General features: G+C 46.1%; 1 protein-coding gene across 3 annotated transcripts in view; it reads right to left on the bottom strand.

The window, feature by feature from the left end:
* The window catches only part of SKAP1 (src kinase associated phosphoprotein 1), a 293558-nt gene that overhangs the window by 46447 nt on the left and 224880 nt on the right, over positions 1–22231 (bottom strand). For all 3 annotated transcript variants that reach the window (XM_084749211.1, XM_084749210.1, XM_084749212.1), the window contains 3 exons: positions 7113–7190; positions 5811–5894; positions 835–959 (listed from right to left, as the gene is read on the bottom strand). In XM_084749211.1, coding sequence (XP_084605337.1) covers positions 835–959; positions 5811–5894; positions 7113–7190 — 287 coding nt within the window. The remainder of the gene's footprint in view (positions 1–834; positions 960–5810; positions 5895–7112; positions 7191–22231) is intronic.

Below are 22231 nucleotides of genomic sequence, written 5' to 3'. Positions count from 1 at the left end.
AACCAAATAACAACAAAAGTTAAGTGCTGAGGAAAATTAGAAAATTCAAAGGGTTCTTTCAAGTTATTAATTTTTGTATGTTGTTTCCTTTTTCCTAAGTTGGCTAAAGTTCAGTTACATAGCTTTAATGAAGATGTGTTAAAATAAAGATTACCTACAATGAACAGGCTATATATACATACATGCAAAATGCATACTTGACGAATATTAATATATTTACTGAGACATAGTTTTAGCTGCTTTAAAAGTGAGTAGTGAATTTTCAAAACATATAAAAATTAGCACAACGAGGAATAAATATCACACGGACAAGGCTTCGTAGCTCTCTGGTTATCCCTATTTCTCCTAAGGAACCGTTGGCATCAAGGTCTTGGAAATCCTAGGGACACAGCACATCCATACCCAGCTGGGGAGTTTTGGACAGAAAGACAAACAGGAGAGAATTATTCTCACTCTGTAGTTAGATATTGCCTACTTTGGGTATTGTGGAATGACATAAGGATGACATGCGTGCAGCTGCGCAATCAGTGCGTGAGTAAGGCGTTGGGCTGTGGGCTGCAATAAACACGAATCTCACCTGTGGGATGAGACTGGGGAGAGAGGGAAGGGGTGAAGAGACAGAAGACAAGTAGAGGTGGTCCCTAGGATGAGCACAGCAACAGATGGGAAGGGAGGCACGGCACCGCACAGGACGGAGCTGGAGAGCAGGTCTTAGCTGGGGAGAAGTGAGCTGGTAGCACAGAGGATGGAATCCAGCGTTAGCAACCAGCAACCGTGCTCACACGCAACAGCAAGGAAAACGCGAGGCTAATGATGATCATCAGGCCGTCCTACCTCATAGCTGCGCCTGTCCTGGGAGGTCAGTTCAAAACAGGATTCTTTCTTGGAGTCCTTTCGCAGGTGCGGGGCCATCCGGACACTGTAGCCCTTAATGAGGAAGGTCCCTTTGGGCTGCTTGCCTGCAAAACAGCAAAACTCCCTGTATCCCTCTAGAGACACAGCAGCTAAGGGAAGGAATCTTGTTTGGGATGGAAAAAAAAAAAGCACCAAGCAGCTGTTGCACCCCCGCCCCCCGAGGAACAGGGTGCAACCAGGATTGTCTACGGAACATTATCAGCGAAGAGGCTGCTGCCATAGTCAGGCAGAGATCGGCCCCAGCAAGGGAGATCCAATATGAAAGGTTATTTGACCAAAAGTGTGCAAGGGAGACGGAGAATTTATTAGAATGTTAAGAGATCTGTAATAACAGAAGGCAGGCGTTATTACGGTAGGGAGAGTGGCTGTAAACGTGGGGCTCTTGAAAGCTGTTACAGGGCCCAAACGTTATTACCGGGGCCAGCGGAGTTCAGGATCGCGGAGAGATGCCGCAGCACAGCCGGGTCTTCTCAAGTCCCCGAATCTCCTACCTCAAATGCCGGCCCTCTCCCCTCCAGCTCAGATGGGGATGTACAATAGAGGAAGAGTAATTCAAACTTAGCATCGTATCCTCTTCCAAGAGGCAAACTGGGAAGTAACCAAGCAGTGAGAGGATGAGGAAGGTGACGAAGAGAAAGGGACCCCAAGTGAAGGAAAGGAGACATTACTGTGCCTATCATTCCTATTCTGGGGGAGGGGGCATGGGGAGGAAAAAAAAAAACAGCATTGGGCTCATCCCTATTTCCCTGAGAGAGGTTGTGAGTTTTTTGTCAGACAGAGCATGGGGAGGGCAGTGTCTGGGTGACGATGGTGCCTCCCTCTATCAAGCGGAGGGTATTGGAATCGAATCTTTCCCTCACTGGGTTCAGTTCTGCAGAGTGAACTCATGGCCCTAGCCAGATGCCTTTAGATGATAATGAGGGCAACTGAAGGGCAGAGAGAGAGAGAGAGAGAGACAGACAGACAGACAGACAGACAGACAGACAGACAGGGGAGGGGGGAGAGAGAGACAGAGAGACAGAGAGACAGAGAGAGAGAGACAGAGAGAGAGAGAGAGAGACAGAGACAGAGACAGAGACAGAGAACCCACACACACACAGGAGAGAGAGAGAGAGAGAGAGAGAGAGAGAGAGAGAGAGAGAGAGAGGCAGAGACAGAGATAGACAGAGACAGACAGACAGACAGAGAGACAGACAGACAGAGAGGTGAGAGACAGAGACAGATAGAGAGAGACAGAGACAGTGACAGACAGACAGACACACACACACCCCACACACCCCTGGGGATTGGAGGAAGGCTCTATTTTTACCTGGTTGAGCTACAAACACACACACAAGCCCTATATCTGCTGAGAAAATGTCCTGGGCACAATAAGGAGTAAGTGTCGAGAGGGGAGCCATGCAACAGTGCTTTCTGACACCAGAATCTTTTTTGTTAAAGTAACCTTCCCCGTTCTAACTGGCCACTAAAATGTTTTGTTGTTTCTTTGGTCGCCAGATTTTATTTCACCCTGACGGCAAAATGGTCAATAAAAGTCTCCAAGCAAGCCTCTTGCTCTCTCGCCTCCCCCTTCTCTCTCACCATAAGACCTGAGTTCTGAATGAACAGGGATGGCTTTATACCTAGATATGCCAACACTTACCATCATTTTAAAGACTTATTTATTTTTTATTTTGCGGGTACTGGTGGTTCGTTGCATGTATATATATGTGTGCCATGTGTGTGCATGCCTGGTGCCTTCAGAGGCCGGAAGAGGATGTCATATCTCTTGGAACTGGAGTTACAGATAGCTATGGGATACACACACGGGTGCTAGAAACTGACCTCGGGTCTTCTGCAAGAGCAGTTAAGTGCTCTTAGCCACTGGTCCCTTTCTCCAGCCCTCCAACTGCGTATTTAAATTCAAGGGACATGGTGGACAGTTTCACAGTGGTCCAAATATCATACTAGCTTGACAGATAGAATGCTTGTCTGCCTTGTAGGTCCAGAATGAGTTAACTAGCTAATTAGTTAATCAATTAATTTTTGAGGCAGAGTCTCATGTAGCCCAGGCTGGTCTGTAACTCCTACATGGCTGAGGATGGCCTTGAACTCCTGAGCTAACAGATTCTACCTTCTGAGCGCTGAGTTCACAGGCATGCACCTTCACAGTGGTGTTATGCAATGCTGAGGATCGAACCCAGGGCTTCATGCTAGGCAAGCATCTACCAGTTGAGCTGTATCTCTGGCCCAGGCCTCGAGTTCAGGGGGAGAACCAGTACTTAGCTGGGCTTGCGAGTGAGCTGAGGGTTAGGACACAGAACTTTGGTTGTTCAGTTTTCAGGCATGTTGCTGTCAGCTCCAAGCAGCCCTGAATGGGACAGATTCTGAGAAATCCAAGATTGGTCTAAAAGTGAAACCAGTGACACTGTAGCAGGAGAAAGGGCAAAATGAGGCAAATGCCACAAAGCCAAGAGCAAATCCTAAGGGTCTCAGGTCACTTGCAAAACTGTAGCTCTTTCTGCCATGGTTGTACCAAGGGTGCCAGGACACTGTTCCCCAGGCATCAGGAAAAATACAATTAGAAAGAAAGGGAGGGCAAACAGCACATGACTGGAAGGGCAAATCAGAGGCCTCCTTCATAGAGCTATCACTGGCCTCTGCATGAAGGTGGGAGGACCCAAGGGAGCTTCTTCGAGAACATTACTTATCTCTTCTATCTCTTGCTCCCAATCTGAAGAATGGTATCCTCTCCCTTGGAGTTGGCATTTGTGGGTGATTTAAATAGGAGTGGTCCCCATAGACTGATGTGTTTGAATGCTTGGCTTGGGCTATAGGGAGTGGCACTATTAGGAGGTGCAGCCTTGTTGGACTAAGTGTGGCCTTGTTGGAGTAGATGTGGCCTTGCTGAAGGGGAAGTGTGTCACTGCGGGGGCCAGGCTTTGAGGTGTCTTCTCTGCTTAAGCTAGGCCTAGAGTGGTCTTCGCTTCTGCCACTTGTGAATCAAGGTGTAGAACTCTCAGCTCCGTCCCCAGCTCCATGTAACAGACTGAACCTCTGAACCGTAGGCCAGCCCCAAAGAATTGTTTTCCGAGGTCACGGTGTCTCTTCACAGCCATAGAAACCTCAAGGAAGACAGCATTCATTTACAATAATAGCTTTTAACTTGTGCTTATTTGGAGCTTTCTCCAGTTGTGCTTAAATCCTCTCTTCCTTCTCAGGGACTAAGCAAGGTGTTGTTCAACACCGACGAGAGGTCTTCCAGGGATAGCACGGGGTGACTCAGTAAGAAACTGGCCTCTGGGGCTGGAGAGATGCCTCAGAGGTTAAGGTCATTGACTGCTCCTCCAGAGGTCCTGAGTTCAATTCCCAGCAACCACATGATGGCTCACACCCATCTCTAATGTGATCTTGATGGCCTCTTCTGGCCTGTGGGTGTATATGCAGACAGAGCACTGTATTCATAATAATAAATAAATACATCTTTAAAAAAAGAAAAGAAATGGCCTCTGAGTCACCGCTTGGCTGCCACTGCTGTCATCTGGCTGACGGACATCCCTTGGGCATGACAACCATTTAGATTTCAACACTCTCTGGCTCTAGGAATGTCCACTGGACTCCTATTTCCCAATAGTCTTGGATGTAAGCTTAGAGAGTTTGAACCCTAAGGTTCTATTTCTGGGCCATTGTTAACACTGCTTAAATCTTTCCAATAATAATAATAATAATAATAATAATAATAATAATAATAATAATAGTTGTTGTTGTTGTTGTTGTTATCATTTTATGTGTGATGCTAGGAATTGAATTCAGAGTCTTGTGCACACCAGGCAAGTGCTCTGCTACTGGCCTATATCTCCAGGTCTTGGCTTTGGAGACAAGAGTCATACTATGAAGCTCAGGCTAGCCTTGAACTTGTGATCCTCTTGCCTCAGCCTTCTAAGTGTTGGGATTGCAGGAGTGTACTACCATGCCTGACCTTTTTTTTTTTTTTTTTTAAAGATTTATTTATTTTATTTATTGCATATGAGTGCTTTATCTGCAGAAGAAGGCATCAGATCACATTATAGATGGTTGTGAGCCACCATGTGGTTGCTGGGAATTGAACTCAGGACCTCTGGAAGAGCAGGTGGCGCTCTTAACCACTGAGCCATCTTTCCAGCCCCCATGCCTGACCTCTTAATGTTTTTTTCCTCCCTTGCTTTTGTTGTTGTGTTTTGTTTTAAAGTCTTTGTGTGTATATGGGCTGTTCCTTGCACATGTATGTCTGTGTGTGGTCCTGCATGTGAGTGCAGGTGCACGCATGCCAGAGTGCACACACGGAGGCTAGAGTGAAGCCTTTGGTGTTGGTTCTCATCTTCCACCTGCTTGAGACACGGTTTCCGGTTTGCTGCTGCGTATGTGAGGCTAGCTGGTCTTAGAGTTCTGGGTGATTCTCCTGTTTTTTTTTTTTTTTTGCCTCCCGTCTCACTATAATTTCTGACTCCCATCTCACTGTAACGGCTCTGGGGTTACAGACCAATATTATCACTGTTATCTTTAGATGACTCCTGGAGATTTGAACTCAAGTCCTCACGCTTGTGCGGCAAGCATTTAATCCACGGAGCCATTTCCCCTGCCTTCCTTTTTTTTTTTTTTTCAAATTCAAAGAATGCTAAGCCATTATGATAATATAGAGCAATGAGTCACAATAGATGATAAACCTTTGATATATTGACCACACTTAGTGTTTAAAGAGGGGGGGGAAGGCTAAATTGCCCTTTGCTTTTGGTGATGGGCAGGCCTCTTTCTCTCCTAAGCATGCTACTCCATGGGCGTTAGTTAGGGGCTGCTATCTAGAGATCTAAGTGCCTGAGAATTTACGGAGTGCTTGTATCCAGGAGTGAGATGCCGCTGTGTAAATGGAGAACACTTACTTTTCTCATTAGCATAGTAGAGGAAGAGACCTCTGCTGACAACACACCATCGCTTCTGCCACTCTGACCCGAAGAAGCTATGATCTACACAGAAGAGCGAGAAGAGACATAAATTCAGGTAACTAGACTCGCCTAAGAGTCTGTAAAACCCAACAACACAGTCGAGCGGGTTATTGTTTTATTTCCCAGGTTAATGGGCTGTAAAACTCTCCTTTTCACTCCCACAGGTTATCCTGTATTGACTGAGTGGCCAGCAGGAACTCCATCACAGGCAGGCTGCTCCTCTGGGCTTTCGAGGCTGTCTTTTCTTCTAGCTTGCGTTCTACCTGTTAGGATCAGATCTCATCCTGTATTTTTCAAACTTTCTATGTTATCTTTGCTTGTCTCACTGAGTAACCCAGGCCAGCCTGCTGTTCATGGCTACCATCTTGTCTCGGCCTCTGTAGTGCTGCGATGGTAGGCATGCACCACCATAGCCAACTACCACCATTTCTTCATGTGCTGCTTTCTGCAAAGTGAACCGATGCTTCGGGTCCTCTAGGCCATGGCCAGGAGAGGGCTTTCTTCTTCTTCTTCTTTTTAAGTATCTGTGCTAAGCCAATTTGCCTGTTGAACATGAAAACAAGGACTCTGGCCCCTGTAGTACCTACTTTGATGGAAAGACTTAAAGGGTCAAGAGTTGGGCATCTCTGAAATTTGGAAGCAGCCTGCCCCACACTTGGAAAGACTACATTCTTGACAGAAACAGTATCACCCTTTTTTCCTTTCACGGCAGGGTTTCTCTGTGCAGCCCTGGCTGTCCTGGAACTCACTCTGTAGACCAGGCTAGCCTCAAACTCCGAGGTCCACCTGTCTCTGCCTCCTAAGTGCTGGGGTTAAAGTTGTGTGTGCCCCCCTCCCCGCCTGCTACAGTATCACTCTTTATAGGAGCACCCCGAAAGGTGAGGACAAGGATATCGTCCATCCATCCTTCCATCCACCCATCCACCCATCTCATAGAGACCTGCCCGTCTGGGCCTCCAGAGTCCTAGGATTAAAGGTGTGTGCCACTACAACTGGTTAGACTCAATCCCAATGAAGCCCACAGTTGGCTAAAGACTTGGGCCTTTTCTCTTTGGCTGACACATCCTAATTCTGCCCTTCCTTCCTTTCCAGGCTTTTTCCTTCTCTGGGCCAGGCGCAGTACTAGGCCCCCAGGAAGACATCCTGTACTGTAGCAGCATCTCCTCCCGGTTTTCCCTCCCTTCCTTTCTCCTTATTCCTCCCCTGGCATGTCCCGCTCTGCATGGGTCTGATTAGTACCTTTGCTTTTCTTCTCCAAGTACCCTTGCTTGATGACGTTATCCAGCTCTTGAGCTCCTCGTAAGGCGTCTTCCAGTCCTACGGGGTACAAGAGCAAAGCGCTTTGTTCAAACCTGATAGAATTTCCATTTAAGCCACTTTAGATTATTCACATTAATGATGGAGTACAGAAGGGCAATTGTTTAAATGTAGCACAAAATACAACAATTTCTATATGATTGGGGGGGGGAGTTAATTTTCTTCCTAATTATATCTAATGCTAATATTGCTTAAAATGGCTAAATATACATTAACTTGTGGCAAGGGGAGGCAGCCTAAATATGTGCTGATCAGTAGGAAAGGGGCTCTGGGGAATTAGGAATTTGCAGCAGATATAAGCTCTAAATTGGGTAATCCACACTGAGACAATCAAAAGTCAAATGAATAGGAACCAGGAAGTGCAAGCTTCAGTGAGAAATAGACTCCAGTCTGCACGCAGCCATTTCAGAAGGGACAGTGAACACACACCCACCTGTGGGGTTTGCTGTTGTTATTTTTACGTGTGTGTTTGTGCTCGTGTGCATGTGTGTGTTTGGGTGGGAGTGTGTGCATGTGTGTGTGTGTGTGTGTGTAGGGCAGAGTGTGACATTGGGTGTCTTCCTCTGTTGTTTGTTCTCCACCCTATTTTTTGAGGCAGGGTCTCTCATTGAACCTGGAGCTCACCTATAGCTTTGCTGGTGAATTCTGGGGACTGTATGTCCACACACCCTAGTGCTGGGCTTATAGGCTACTGTTACCTCATCCAGTTTTTATGTGTCCTCACGGGCACACAGGAAGCACCTCACCTCCTGAGCCATCACCACAGCCTGTTTCATTTAGACAATTACTTTAGGGAACATAGATTTTGTGAAGGGCTATGCAAGGGGAATTTGGCAATAACCACCAGACCTTGGGTTTTTCAAAGTATGGGTTGTGCCATATGCCTAAGACTCACAGAAGCTTTAGCAAAAAAGAAGGCCCTGGGGCTGGCATTAACAACAACAACAACTTTTCCTCCTCTTCCTCCTCTTCTTCCTCCTCCTTGTCCTCCTCCTCCTCCTTCTTCTTCCTTTTCTCCAAGACAAGGTTTCTCTGTGTAATAGGCCTGCCTGTCCTAGACTTGTTCTGTAGACCAGGCTGGCCTCGAACTCACAGAGATCCACCTGTCTCTGCCTCCCGAGTGCTGGGAAGAAACACTTCCAGTAGGTGTGCACCACCACGCCCGGCTTGGGCAGCGACATTCTTGGCTTTTATTTAATAGCTAGCTCCCTTAGGTACAAACTTACTGAGATGCCAAGCTCCTAATTCATTTTCCTGCCTGGGGCTTATATTTGGTTCACGGGAAGGAGGGGCAAAAGAGTGAGGAGAGAAGATACTTCTCAGTAATAAAACAAAACAAACAAACAAACAAAAAGAACAGCAGCCTCAGCTGTCATGGAGCATGCGATCCTCCTGTCTCCGCATCCTGAACGCTGAGGTCATAAGCATGAATCATTGAATCCAGCTCCCCTAAAAACCCTAGAGAAACATAACTGTATATTTCCCCTCTTGTCTCCTCTCCTGTCTCCTGTCTCCCCTTTCTCCTCTAGCAAGCTACAGCCCCTGTCCAACTTCACATTTCTTGAAACGTTTTTTAAAATGCACATTTATTAATTGTGTGTGTGTATATATGTGTGTGTATGTGTGTGTATGTGTGTGTATGTGTGTTTAGTCAGTTGTCTCCTACCACGTGGGGCATTGGGGTTTGAACTCAGGTATCAGATTCTACTGCAGAGCCATCTCAATGGCCCCCAACTTTACATTTCTTCTCTTTCTTTCTTTCTTTCTTTCTTTCTTTCTTTCTTTCTTTCTTTTAACTTTACATTTCTTTTCTTTCTTTCTTTTTCTTTTATCTTTACATTTCTTAATCAAGACAAATGGAAGAGAATGGGATCACAGCAGCTCAATATTTCTTGTTTTAGTTCTCCAACTCAAATGCTTTACCGTTCTTACTTCAAAATTTGTAATGCGAACAATTCAAAACACACTGCCAACATTTATAAAATTTTCAAAGAATAAATAAAAACAGCATTTCTTAAAAAAAAAAATTACGACAACCCCATGCAAACTTCCAAAGGAAGGAGTCAACCGATAGCTATGGTACCTATGAGCCCAGACTGATGACGAGCATGGTACAAGAACCTTAGGGGTGCAGTAGTGGCACACGTATCTCGGCAGTAACCAAAGGTTTTCAGAATTGGACTTAAAATCTGCTCACCACGAGGGACATTACTCCTGGCACCAGAGCTGCAGGAGAATTTACACCTTCTAGTTTACTAAGCCAACACAATCCCTAACGACAATCTGTAAACACTGTCCTTACACCACAGGGAAGCGCGGGCTTCACTCCTTAGCAAGGCAGCTTCTCTTTGCAGCAGATGGAGACCACTACAGAAGAGCACAACCAATCAAAACTCAGCGTTGTGGAGCCGCAGTTGCAATGGCTCCATCTACAGAACACGCCTGCGCCTAAGGCTCAGGGGACAATGCAAAAGGAGGGGTGGGAAGATCGCAGGAGGAGCCAGAGGGTTGGTGACTTGGCTGTGGGCTGTGTTTCCCAGTACTTTCAGAAGCTACACACACGAAGTCTCACCGATGTCTGCCCAAGTGAGGGCTGAGTAAGGGTGACACCAACGGACAGGCCAACCTGGACAGGGAAAGGTACACAAGGCCTCACTTTACATGGAGAACTTTAGACAACTGAGGAAAGCTGGGAGTGAGGGCGGGGTAGTCTTCCCCAGGGAAGAGAACATCAACTGGTTGTCCAGTACCAGTGGTCAGCCCTGCAAACATATATGCAAATGACAGTATACAGATTGAACAGGTTACATTTAGGGTTACATATGTATATACACATGCAAGCATGCAATAATAGTGGGGGAAAAAAGGCCATGAATTTGAAGGAGAGTAGAGATTGGTATGTGGGAGGGCTTGGAGGTAGAGGAAAAGGAAAGGAGAAATGCTGTAATTGTATTATAATTTCAAAACAAAACAAAACAAAACAACAACAACAACAGAAAAAACAACTCTATTTCACCAGACAGTGTTAGTGAACACCTTTAATCCTGGCACTTGGGAGGCAGAGGCAGGGCAGTTCTCTGAGTTTGAGGCCAGCCTGGTCTACAGAGAGAGCTCCAGGACAGGCAGAGCTACACAGAGAAACTTTGTATTAAAAACAAAGAAGCAAACAAACACACAGACATGATTTTTTTTTAAAGTTAAAAAAAAAAAAAGTGAAGGGCTGGAGAGATGGCTCAGTGGTTAACAGTGCCGCCTGCTCTTCCAGAGGTCCTGAGTTCAATTCCCAGCAACCATATGGTGACTCACAACCATCTCTAATGTGATCTGATGTCTTCTTCTGGCCTGCATATATAATAAATAAATAAATCTTTAAAAAAAAAAGTGAAAAAAGCAAACCAGTCAGGCATGGTGGTGAATGACTTTAATCTTAGCACTTAGGAGGCAGAAGCAGGCAGACCTCTGTGAGTTCAAGGCCAGCATGTTCTACCTAGCAAGTTCTAAGCCAGCCAGGGTTACATAATGTGACACATTTCAAAACAAAACATGACATATCTCAAACTACAAATTGCAAACATCAAGAACCAACCAACCAACCAACCAACCACAGCAAATTAACCCCCACCCTGCAAACAAGTTGGCTCAGTGGTTAAGTGTGTACACTATTCTTCCAGAGGACGAGAGTTCAATTCCCAGCATCCACACCAGGCAGCTCAAAATCACCTGTAACCTCAGCTCTCAGGGCATGACACCCTTTTCTGGCCTCTGTAGGTACCTGTACTTACACCCACGTACCTACTCACAGACACACAATTAAAACAAATTAAAACAAGTCTCTAGAAAACAGACAAACCAAACACACATAGCAAAATAAGGCATAACCGCATATGAGTCAAGAGGGCCACTGGGTGGTATCTTTAAACTTAAGAGTGAAACATATGCCGGGCGTGGTGGCGCACACCAGAGGCAGGCAGATCGCTGTGAGTTCGAGGCCAGCCAGGACTACAAAGTGAGTCTAGGACAGCCAAGACTACACAGAGAAACCCTGTCTCGAAAACAAAAAAAAAGAAAAAAAAAAAGAAAAGAGTGAACATATTTTTTCCTGCCAATCAGTCAGTTTTAGACCTCACAATAGCTAGCATCTATTCAGCAGTGGCTACGAAGCACCACTTTGCTCAGTGTTTTACTTACCTTTTGTTTAAAATAATAAAATATTTTTATCTGGAAACATAGCTCAGTGGTGTTGTGCTTGCCTTGCCTTGCCTAGCATGTGTGAGTCTCTGAGTTTCATTCCCAGAATGTCAAAACCACAAAAATTAACCCACAATTAAGACAACCATGCTGCCCCTGAGCTATTCCATGCATGGGTTTTAAAGCAAGGATCACAGAAGTGGAGCGACGGCGCCGTGGTTTCTGCTGCTTTTGGTTTGGTTGCCGGCACTCACATGGGGATCTCACAGACTGCAACTCTCGTTCTGAGGTTTCTGATGCCCTCTTCTGGCCTCTGAAGGCACCAGGACCTTATGGGGTGCACATACATACATGCATACAAACAATCCTATGCATAAAGATAGAAATCTTGGGGCTGGGAGATGGCTCAGCGGTCAAGAGCGCTGGCCGCTCTTCCAGAGGACCCAGGTTCAATTCCCAGCACCTACGTGGTGGATCTAGTTTTAAGGAATCTGACACCCTCATTATAGCTCTATATGCAAGAAAAACACCAATACATGTGAAATAAAAATCAATGAGTTATAAATAACCAAAACAAAGCAAAACAACAAAACCCCCATAAACGTAGATCAGAGTCAGAGAGACGGCATGGTAGTTACAAGCAGGTGCCACTCTTGCAGAGGACTAGAGTTTGCCTCCCGCAACACGTACTCAGCAGCTTTCAATTGCCTGCAAGTTCAGATCCAGTGGGGATCCAATGCCTCTGGCCTTCACAGGCCTTCAGAGGCACCCGCGCGCGCGCGCGCGCACACACACACACACACACACACACACACCCTAAAAAAAGGTAAAGCAAAGCTGGAGAGTCCTCTTCTGGCTTTTTGTGATTGACGCTTTTATCCAGTTGACTTATTACAAACTTCCTTGCTCATAGCATTTTTTTTTTTTCCTTTCTCCTCCGTCCTCTCCCCCTCCCCACCCCCTACCCCTCCCTCCCTGCTCTTTCTTCTTTGTTTTTAAGACAGGGTCTCACTATATAGCTCTGGCTGGTCTGGTACTCGCAATGTAGACCAGGTTGGCCACGCCCGGCAACCATTTTTCACCTGTGGGTTTTCTAGTGAGTAAATTCTGTGTTTGGCTCTTGAGGTCTGAGATGTCTGAGATGAACCACAGCAAATTAAAGTTGTATTTTCTGGGGCTTTTCTCCCCCTTACCCCCCAACCCCATCCCAAATTGTTCTGAAATTCTAGCCCCCCTGAAAACACCATCTAGGAGCTGGTAGTGATTCTTTTGCAGGTCATGTGAGGTGAAGACCAGCAACAGGAAAGCACTCAGAAAGCAGGTTCTTCCCTGAAGCACTGTTCAAAAAATTGCTCCCAGAGGCTGCAAATTCAAATGCGGGCCTGAGAGCAGAGATCCCTCCCACACTGTGCCTCTCTACAAGTTTCTTCTTCTTCTCCTTCTTCTCCTTCTTCTTCTTCTTCTTCTTCTTCTTCTTCTTCTTCTTCTCCTTCTCCTTCTCCTTCTCCTTCTCCTTCTCCTTCTCCTTCTCCTTCTTCTTCTTCTTCTTCTTCTTCTTCTTCTTCTTTTTAGGTCTTGTTAAACTTAGAGAGTTTCTTGTTAAAGTCTGAATCATAAAAGACATGTTAAGAGTCTTACTAAGCCTCCCTTTTTAATGCAAATCCAAATGACATTTTATGGAACATTTATAATTATGAAAATGGAAAGACATCGCCTCGTGTGCGGGGAGAGTCTGTGCGTATGAATATTACATTAATGTGCCCACACCAGCTCACTGATCCTGCTGGCAGGAGCATAAAAAATGCTTGAGTGAAACTTTTATTTAGATGCTAAGACTCCAGGCCCCAGCGGGGTGACAGAGACAGCCCCTGCGAGTTGCCATCAGAGACAGAGCTTGAATTGAATTACCCAGGGGGGCGGAAGTGGTGATGAGCGCCGCTTCGCTTATTTAATTTCATTTACTTTCAGTACATTATCAGCGTGAGGCTTCTCTCTCCCCACCAAGTGAAACCCAAGAATACCACCACCAAGAAAACAAAGCCGTAATGCAGCAGAGACATCTGAGCTGCAAGTCACTAATTCTAGGCCTGCAGGGATGGTGCGGTCCCCACCTCCTCTTCCCCTGCAGTCAAACTCAGCTTGCTAAAATCTGGGCACTTGGATGAGTTGCTGGCTTTCTTTCTCACTTGGCTGTTCACCGACAAGATCCTGAAGAGCTGTCCGGCTGGGGATGGCTCTTCACACGCTATGCCTTTGTATATGTCAACTCGCGCGCCCTGTTGCTTTTTGTGTTTGGAAAATATCTCACTTAGTTTCCCTGATGCACTGTGGGGGAGGGAAATAGGATTTATAGAAGAAATTAAGAATGCTCATGGAGCCGGGTGGTGGCAGCGCACGCCTTTAATCCCAGCACTCGGGAGGCAGGGGCACGAGGATCAAAGTGAGTTCGAGGCCAGCCTGGTCTACAAAGTGAGTCTAGGACAGCCAAGGCTACACCCTGTCAATCAAGTGTAACCAGTCTCTATTAGATTGACTGTACAGGCACTGCTGCGAGTCAATGTTAGCTGTCCTCCATGTAGATCTGACTCTGAGTTCAGCCTCCTTAGCTCACTGACCCATCAGCAGAATCTACATAAACAAAGCCGGGAGCCATTGTGTCTCTTTTACTGCCTCCTCTTCTGGTGCCTTCCAAGGCCCTGATCAAGAACCAGCAAGGGGAGAATGCTTAAGGTTGGCACACCATGGGAGGTGAGGCAGGAGACTTCTACAACAGAGTCCACCCCCCACTGTCCAGCAAATGGCTCCATGCCTTAGAGAAACAGTATATAAATGCTTTCCAGGACGATGGAGGAAAATAGGAAGAAGCCACAAATAATAGTGCAAGATGCTATTTAAAAGACAAACCATGGATAGTATAAACTTGTAAAAAGAGATACTTTCTCTTTTTCTTTTTCTTTTCTTCTTCTTCTTCTTCTTCTTCTTCTTCTTCTTCTTCTTCTTCTTCTTCTTTTTTTTGGTCTGTTACTTGACTGGAAGCTACCACCATCACGGTGACAAAAACGAAAAACTGCTTCAATTTATTGGGAACAAATGGTCCTCTTGCATAAACCTGCGCATGTATCACATTATATCAGCACAAACCAGAATGGCATTAGTGTCATAATCGCCCTCCACTAGTACACTTAACTAAATCTCTTTGAGCAACCAACATAAGGAAAAGGTTCACTTAGTAGAAGGATGTTCGGGCCGTAAAGATAAGATCAACGGAGAAGTGTTTTCCTCAGAAGTGATGGCAGCCCAACTTCCATGGCAAATGAAGATAAAAGAAACTCTCAGACATCCTTCTCTCTTCGTCCCTCGCATCCCACTCAGAAACCAACGCTGCCATGGGAAAAAAAATGACAGGGTAGGGGCTCCATCTCTCAGCGCTAAACACGACTCTGCAGCCAGCCACTCACCGCAGCAACACTGAGGACCCTTTGGAGTGTGATACATTTCCATAAAGCAGTCAATAAAACAGACGTGGGAGCTTATGTGCGTCACGGCCTATTTAACCAGCTGTGTTCTAGCCCACTGAGAAAAGAGAATTGGAGAAATCAGTTGGCAACACACAGCACAAGGCTAATGGCACAGGAGGCCACCCAGTTCCTCTGCAAAAAAAAAAAAAAACTGGCTGCAGCCCTTGTAGAACAAACTCCTTGTGCTAACTCCTACCACAGTCTCTCGCTAACTCAACCTGAAAAGACCAAGAATTTTGGGGAAAAAAATGGTCTTCTTTTCCTCCAGTTCTCCCCCAACTTAAATTAATGGGCTTCTCTTGTTCTTCTTCTTCCTTTTAAATCAAGTTCAACTGTCTTAAAAAAAAAATGAATCCACTGAAGCCTAAAGACCACTAGCTCCCGGGGGTTGGGGTTGGAGGGCTCTCAGGTGATGTGGTGGACCACACTGGGGGGTCTGGCTGGCTGAGGCTAGAAAAAAAAAATCTGGTGTCTGAAGACTGGAAATAGGTTCCACCTTAATTCCAACTCGCTAAATGCAGACGTGGGTCTGTCTCCTGAGTCGTGCATAACCCACATAATTTCTTTTAAGAGTGTTAAAGTAAATACTTGGGCATATATGTATATAGATGTACATATACACATATAACAAATACATAACACACACATACATACATACACATATACATATGTATGGCATGTATCTGTAGGTACCCACAGATGCCAGCAGATGGTACTAGGTGCCCCTGGAGATGGAGTTACAGGCAGCGGTGAGCTGCTGAGAACTAAACACAGGCCATCTGGAGGAACAGCCAGTGCTCCACTGAGCTGTCTCTCCAGCCCCTGTGGCCCTTCTTTAGTGAGATCAAGTCTGCTTATCCTTAGTCCCTTGTTTTTCTGGGTTAACTTTCCCCCCTTAGTCAGAACCAGCCAATGATAGTCTGGGGTATCTGGCAGGAACTGTGCATCTTCGGATGCCAAGAGAGAAGTTAAAAAAATTTTTTTTCTGGTGGCTCTACTGTTTCTCTGGGGTACACTCATGGAATGTTTACCTTCTGTAGTTCCACTGTTAGCCACTTGGATTTGCACTCAACCCATCTGCCATTGTGCTTTGCTTACTGAGGGATTTAGGAGAAACACGTGAGAGGCAAAAAAAAAAAAAAAAAAAAAAAAAAAGTTTAAATCATTATCAATCGACTTAGGATGTAAAGGATTCAAAGACAGAGAGACCTCCTGACAGATGGCTCCAGACTGAATGGCTATGTTTGTGGAGGAAAAGCCCAACGCAGGCGAAAGGCAGGGAGTGAACACAGCTGTCTTAGTTACGGTTTTATTGCTGTAAAGGGACACCAGGACCACGGCAACTCTTACAAAAGACAGCATTTGATTGGGGGCTGGCTTACAGTCTAGAGGTTTAGCCCATTATTGTCATGGCGGGAAACATGGCGGCGTGCAGGCAGACACGGTGCTGGAGAAGGAGCTGAGAGTTCTACATCTTGGTCCACAGGCAGCGAGTGCGGAGACTGTCATACTAGGCCTAGCTTGAGCATATGTGAGGCCTCAAAGCCCTCCTCTACAGTGACACACTTCCTCCAACAAGGCCACACCTCCTAATAGCGCTACTCCCTACGGGCCAAGCATTCAAACACACGAGTCTATGGGGGCCAATTCCTTTCTAAACCACCACAAGAGCTAATTAAGTTCATCTCCATTGGGAAAAAGACAGGCAACAAAGCAAGGCATTGGATTTAGACACAGTGGCGAAATGACACACTTAGCAGTCACCAAAGAACAGCATTGAGGATTTTTTTTCCCCCCTGAGGCACAGTCTTATGGTATAGTGAAAGCTGACCTAGTCCTTGTGATCCTCCTGCCTCAGCCTCCTGAATGCTGAGATTAGAGGTGTGTGCCCCCCCATGTACCCTTAGGGTCTTATATCTCATTTCTTACTCACTAATACTTTTTAGCGTGGTGCGATGGTCTGTGAGGTTGTTTTGCAACCGAAGAAGTCAACAGCCACATGGAACAAAACAAGAGTCTCAGGCAGGGCGCACAGGCTGAGAGGAATATTAGCAGAGGAAGCAACCTGGAAGGCTTAAACCAACCCCCCCCCCCCATGGTCGCCCTTGTCCCTAAAGCTCTCCTGCTGGCTCTAAGAGCCGTCTGTAGAAGGACACTCCCTTACAGTTTGTGCAGGGATCTTGGGCACAGTTTACTGTATTTTTCGGACCATAAGGCAAACCACTTTGGGGGGGGGGGCGAAGTGCATCTTACGGTCCGATTGCTGGTTTTTACTATTCACTGCTCTAAAAACTGGGTCAGGTGCGTCTCATAGTCCCACAAATACGGTGCTCTTGGAGGAGACTTTAGTTTAAAAAGATTATCGAGACGAACGTACACACTGATTTCCCTTTTGCAGAACATTGCATCCACCGTGAGGAGATCTGAGGTGGCTGGCAGAAATGATGGGCGTTTAGAGAGTGGAGAACCTCATTACGGACAAACACAGAAGAGGCTGTGGTCTCCAAGGTTGCCCTTTTTTCACACGTTGCCTTTCCATGGGATTTTTACCCACGTGGAGGTATTAGAACAAGGCCCCCAGGGGTGGTAACCTTGACACACTGAGGCCTACAGCTAAGCAAATGGTAACATTCGGCTTCATCCAGCAGGTACAAAGGGTCCCTTGTCTGGAATGGATGCCTTAACAAAATTGTTGCTTCTCTTTTACGGCACCCTGACGCAATCTGATTAGTCAAAGGGCGTGGGTTTCGAATCGTTTCTGGATCAGAACAGATTTAAAGTTTCCCTAGAGTAAAGCCCCTCATTTGCATTCTGATATGCTTTTTAGGGAGAAGAGCCAATTAAAGGAAGGCATGATTTATCTCAGTTACACTGCAGTCTGTAGTCACTAAGCAAATCTGCAGTTTCGTAATTGATGCAGCCAAGGATCTCTGAAGCACTTTGTCTCCTTGAAACAAACAAACAAACTGGGTTCCTTCAGAACTGATGTTTGTTCCAGGGAAGTGAATTGAATGTGCAGATGTCAGTAGATGTGGGTTATGGCCATAGGATCCACAGCATCTAAATCAGGAATGCTCTGATGCCTGCAACGTGGCACCCACAGCTTCATTTTTGGCTTAGGAATCCGCCCTTATTTTTGTGTTATGGTTTGAATTTGAAATGTCGCTCATAGGCTCATGGGGTTGTACACCTGATCGCCAGATGGTGGCGCTGTTTGGGAGGGGAGATTAGGGAACCATCAGGAAAGGGGGCCTGGATGACAGATTTAGGGTTTGAGGGTGGGCCTTTGTGGGTGGTAGGGCAGCTCTGGCTTGGCTCTCTGCTTCTTCCCTTGCCTGGTTAAATGTTCCCACTGCTAGGAACCGGGCTGTGCCTTCCCCACTGTGATGTTCTAAGGCTTCTGGAACTGTGAGGCCAGTAAATATCATTCTCTTAAGTTGTTCTGTTTGGTATGACAGCAGTAAGAAAAGTAACCAACCCATCAGCTATAGAGCTGCAAATGACTGGAAGTCTCTTTAGTAGTTAAGCCCCAGGAAGGGGTGACAGTGTAAAGTAGGGGTCCTGGTATCAATGCATACAACAATCCTCCGAAAATGCCTTGCCATTCTAAAAAGGAGGAAGAAGATGTGTTCAGTTGTCTTTTCAGAAGCCTTGCAGTACATTTTCACCTTGTCTTGAAGCTGGGCACCCCCATACAACATCACTGGGGGGGGGCATTCTTTTTGTTGTTGTTGTTTGTTTGTTTTTGAGACAAGGTTTCTCTGTGTAGCCTTGGCTGTCCTGGAACTCACTCTGTAGACCAGGCTGGCCTCAAACTCACAGAGATCTGCCTGCCTCTGCCTCCCGAGTGCTGGGATTAAAGGCGTGCGCCACTTCATTCGCCTTGGGAGCATATCTTTAATAGCAGAGGACAAAATTTCATTTCCAAATCCATTTGTATACTACACCACTGGACTGTGAAGACATGGGGGAAACATCGTGGATGCGTTTCTGTGGTAGAGCATGTGTTTAACAGGTGTGATCCTTCAGTTGGAATCCCAGCGCAAACCCCCTAAAATGCCCCAATAGCATCATCATCATCATCAACAACAACAACAACAACAACAACAAACAAACAAAAAAGGAAAAAACCCCACAAATGCAGAAAAGGAAACACAAAGGAGAGTGTTTCGTGCGGGCCTGCCCTCACTTTCTCAGGGTGGCCTTGAATTTGAGAGCCTCCCGCTTCTGGGCAAGTGCTGGGATTATAAGCACACGCCTCTTCTTCTGGCTCTGAACTCGCTGTTCAACTGACCCGTCCCCTATCTGTTTAACACATCGTGGCCAGAAAGTCATTTCACTAAAGCTCAGATCTAGTCTCGTCGCATCACATTCCTGTTTAAAGCCTTCCGGGAGTCTCCGTTGCCTAGCCTGTGAGAAACACTCAGTTGTAAAGAGCCTTCCCGGTCCCGGCACTTTGGGCACCTTTAGGAGTGCACCAGGTACTTTACACCGCCCGTGTCTCTGCTCATACCGAATTTGCAGTTTGGCGTCTTCTGTCTCCACTCCCGTTTTTCTGAGTAGGAAGACCTGATTCGAACGGGAACCCAAATACCTCTCTCTGTTTTCTCCATGTAAAGTCAGGCTTCTATTCCGGACTCTGGAATCTTTTTTTTTTTTTTTTCTGCAGTGAAGTTTTATGTGACAGTCTGGGTTTCCAGGCACCGTGAACCTTACCGTAACATTATCTATGGTTACATCTTTGCTTAGTTTCCTATGAACCCTGAGTTACGTGTAAAAACTGCCGTTAAGTCTTAAACAGGATACAGGAAAGCTACTGTTCCTGGGGAAAAAAAAAAAAGAATATAGCTGTGGGCCAAGTCAGCAGACACCAAGGAGGAGGGTGAACATAGAGACCTCGCATTCAAGGGAAGAGAGCTGACGCCATTCTGGAAAGGACGTGAATGAAGGGTTAGTGCCTAGAGATAGATGAGGACATGCAAGCGAGTCCAGTGCTGAGGGAGGACGCGCCAGGGTGTTCACTACAACTCCTTAGGGAAGGCGGGAAACGGTTGTTGGAGGAGGAACTTGGACCGAGTAAGTATCCGAGGCTCATGGCAAGGTGTCCTCTACTTAGCTGTCGGATCGCTGTGAGATTAAGAGGGATCTTTCTCTAGGGCGCACACAGGAAACCGTGCAGAGTTCCATGCAGGTTATTTAATTTCTTGAAGCCTAAAGAAAAGATGCCGGTGGGGGAAATGTGGTCTCTTTGATAGAGGGCAGCGTAAGTCATTATTTACGCACCTGTTTCTCTCCGTATCCCCAGGGGTCTGGTATACACACAGTAGGTGTCGGATACGTTTCCGCTAACCTGAACGGAAAACCACTTCTTGCCTAAAGGGACTCTAAGAAGGCAATATGGGGGTGAATATTTGCTAGATAAATCATTTTCAAGCTACAAGTAGTAATTTTTGTTCTGCTGTATATTTACTACTTTAATTTAGGGTTGGTAAAGTTGAAAAAAGAAAAAAAGGAAAAGAAAGGACACATCCAAAGGAGCAGAGAGGAAGTAAGGAACAGAAGTCACAAAGACTGTGGTGCTGAAAGTGACAAAAGGGCAAAGGGAAAAATAGAGAGAAATTCGAAGAGCTTTAAGAAGAGAAAAGTGATACTGTTTTCAAAACAGGGTTTCTCTGTGTAGCCCTAGTTGTGTGGGAACTCACTCTGTAGACTAGGCTGGCCTCGAACTCACAGAGCTCCGTCTGCCTCTGCCTCCCAAGTGCTGGGATCAAAGGCGTGAGCCACCATTGCTCGGCCTAAGTATAATTCCTGAAAAGAAAGATTTTACCTTAAATTATGTGTATGTGTGTGGCTGTGGGTATGTGCGTGTGAGTGCAGGCGTCCACGGAACTCTGGAGCTCAAGTTACAGGGGTCTGTGAGCACCTGGCATGGGTGCTGAGAATCGAACTTGGGTCCCCCGTAAACGCAGTACACACTCTTAACCACTGAGTTTTCTCTCCAGCCCCAGGAAGTGTATTTCTGAGTTGTGTTTCAGAGCCTGGCTTGGGTACCAGTCAGGTAGGACCACCTAGGACCTTCCTCATCGTCAGGAACGCATCACGGGGCGGTGTATCCAGAGGAAGCGGAAAATCAGTGTGGACAAAGCCAAATGTGAACAAGCTAACAAGTGAACATGTGATCACTCTTCAGAAAATAGTTGTTACAGCAGCTTCAGGGCTGTACGTTTTGGGTGTTTGTACACAGGACCTGGCCTGTGGTAATGTGCCCGAGTCTTGTTCTTTTGCGTCTTTCTCTGGGTTGTGGCTTTTTTTCCTTTTTTTTCTTTTCTTTTCTTTTTCCTTTGAACTCCTCCAGGTCCATTACTTCCCACTCTGTGCACAAGCATCCTAGGTGAGTCTGAACACTCACAGTGTAGGCCGTGGTGGCCATATTGCTGTTGCAGTCTCTGTCCTTTCCAAAACAAAAGCTCTCAAGAAGGAATCGAAGGGCCATGATTTTTGCCTTCCGATCATGGTATGGAGGAAACTTTTTAAAAGCAAACAAAGCAGAAAATAAAGAAGAGTCAGGAACTAATTATCGCGGTCCTCTAGGGGGTATTTCCGGGTGGATGATCTAACGAGAGCTCTCACACCCCATCAGGAAAAACTTGATGGGAAGGCAATGATCTCCACAATGTGGCTCTGACCTGATATGTATCATCTCCTGGACCAAGGCTGCTCCCCGGCCAGGCCTCATGGGCAGCCAGCTCCTTGAGGTGGTTTTTGGCGGTTTTTTGTTGTTGTTGTTGTTGTTTTGTTTTTGTTTTTTTTCTCTGTAGTGGTTCAGAGTCAGCTTTTAAGATGAACCTTTAGGGGGAAAAATTGTCTCCCTGTTTATTAAACTTCCAAATGTGAGACTTAAAAAAAAATCTTCCTTGATTCTTCTGACAAACCTCAAGCAAGTTTGAAGTGAGTTGAGCTTCGCGAGGAAAGAGCATGAGGGTGAAAAGACAAGAGTGATATTTCTAGACCCCCCCAAAAGTTTCCAACCAAACCCCCCAGTCCGCAGTTGCAGCATAGGAACACAAAGCCTCAGTATCGATCTGAGACACTCACTAGCTAAGGGCTCACAATCAGTAGCTGGGGAACAGGGACCAAAAAGAGAACCCCCCCCCACCTCCTCACAAACTCCAGGAACAAACACAATTGGAAAGTTTCCACAGAGATGTATCCTTTCCCTGGGGTCTAAAGCAGTGACTCTCAACCAGCCTAATGCTGCGACCCTTTAACGCAGCCCCCTCCTCTTGTAGTGACCCCCCACCCCACCCCATAAATTTATTTATTTATTTTTTAAGA

Source organism: Acomys minous (assembly GCF_964271855.1).
Source record: "Acomys minous genome assembly, chromosome: 12".
NCBI classification, from domain to species: domain Eukaryota; kingdom Metazoa; phylum Chordata; class Mammalia; order Rodentia; family Muridae; genus Acomys; species Acomys minous.
This window is presented reverse-complemented; position numbering and strand designations above follow the sequence as displayed.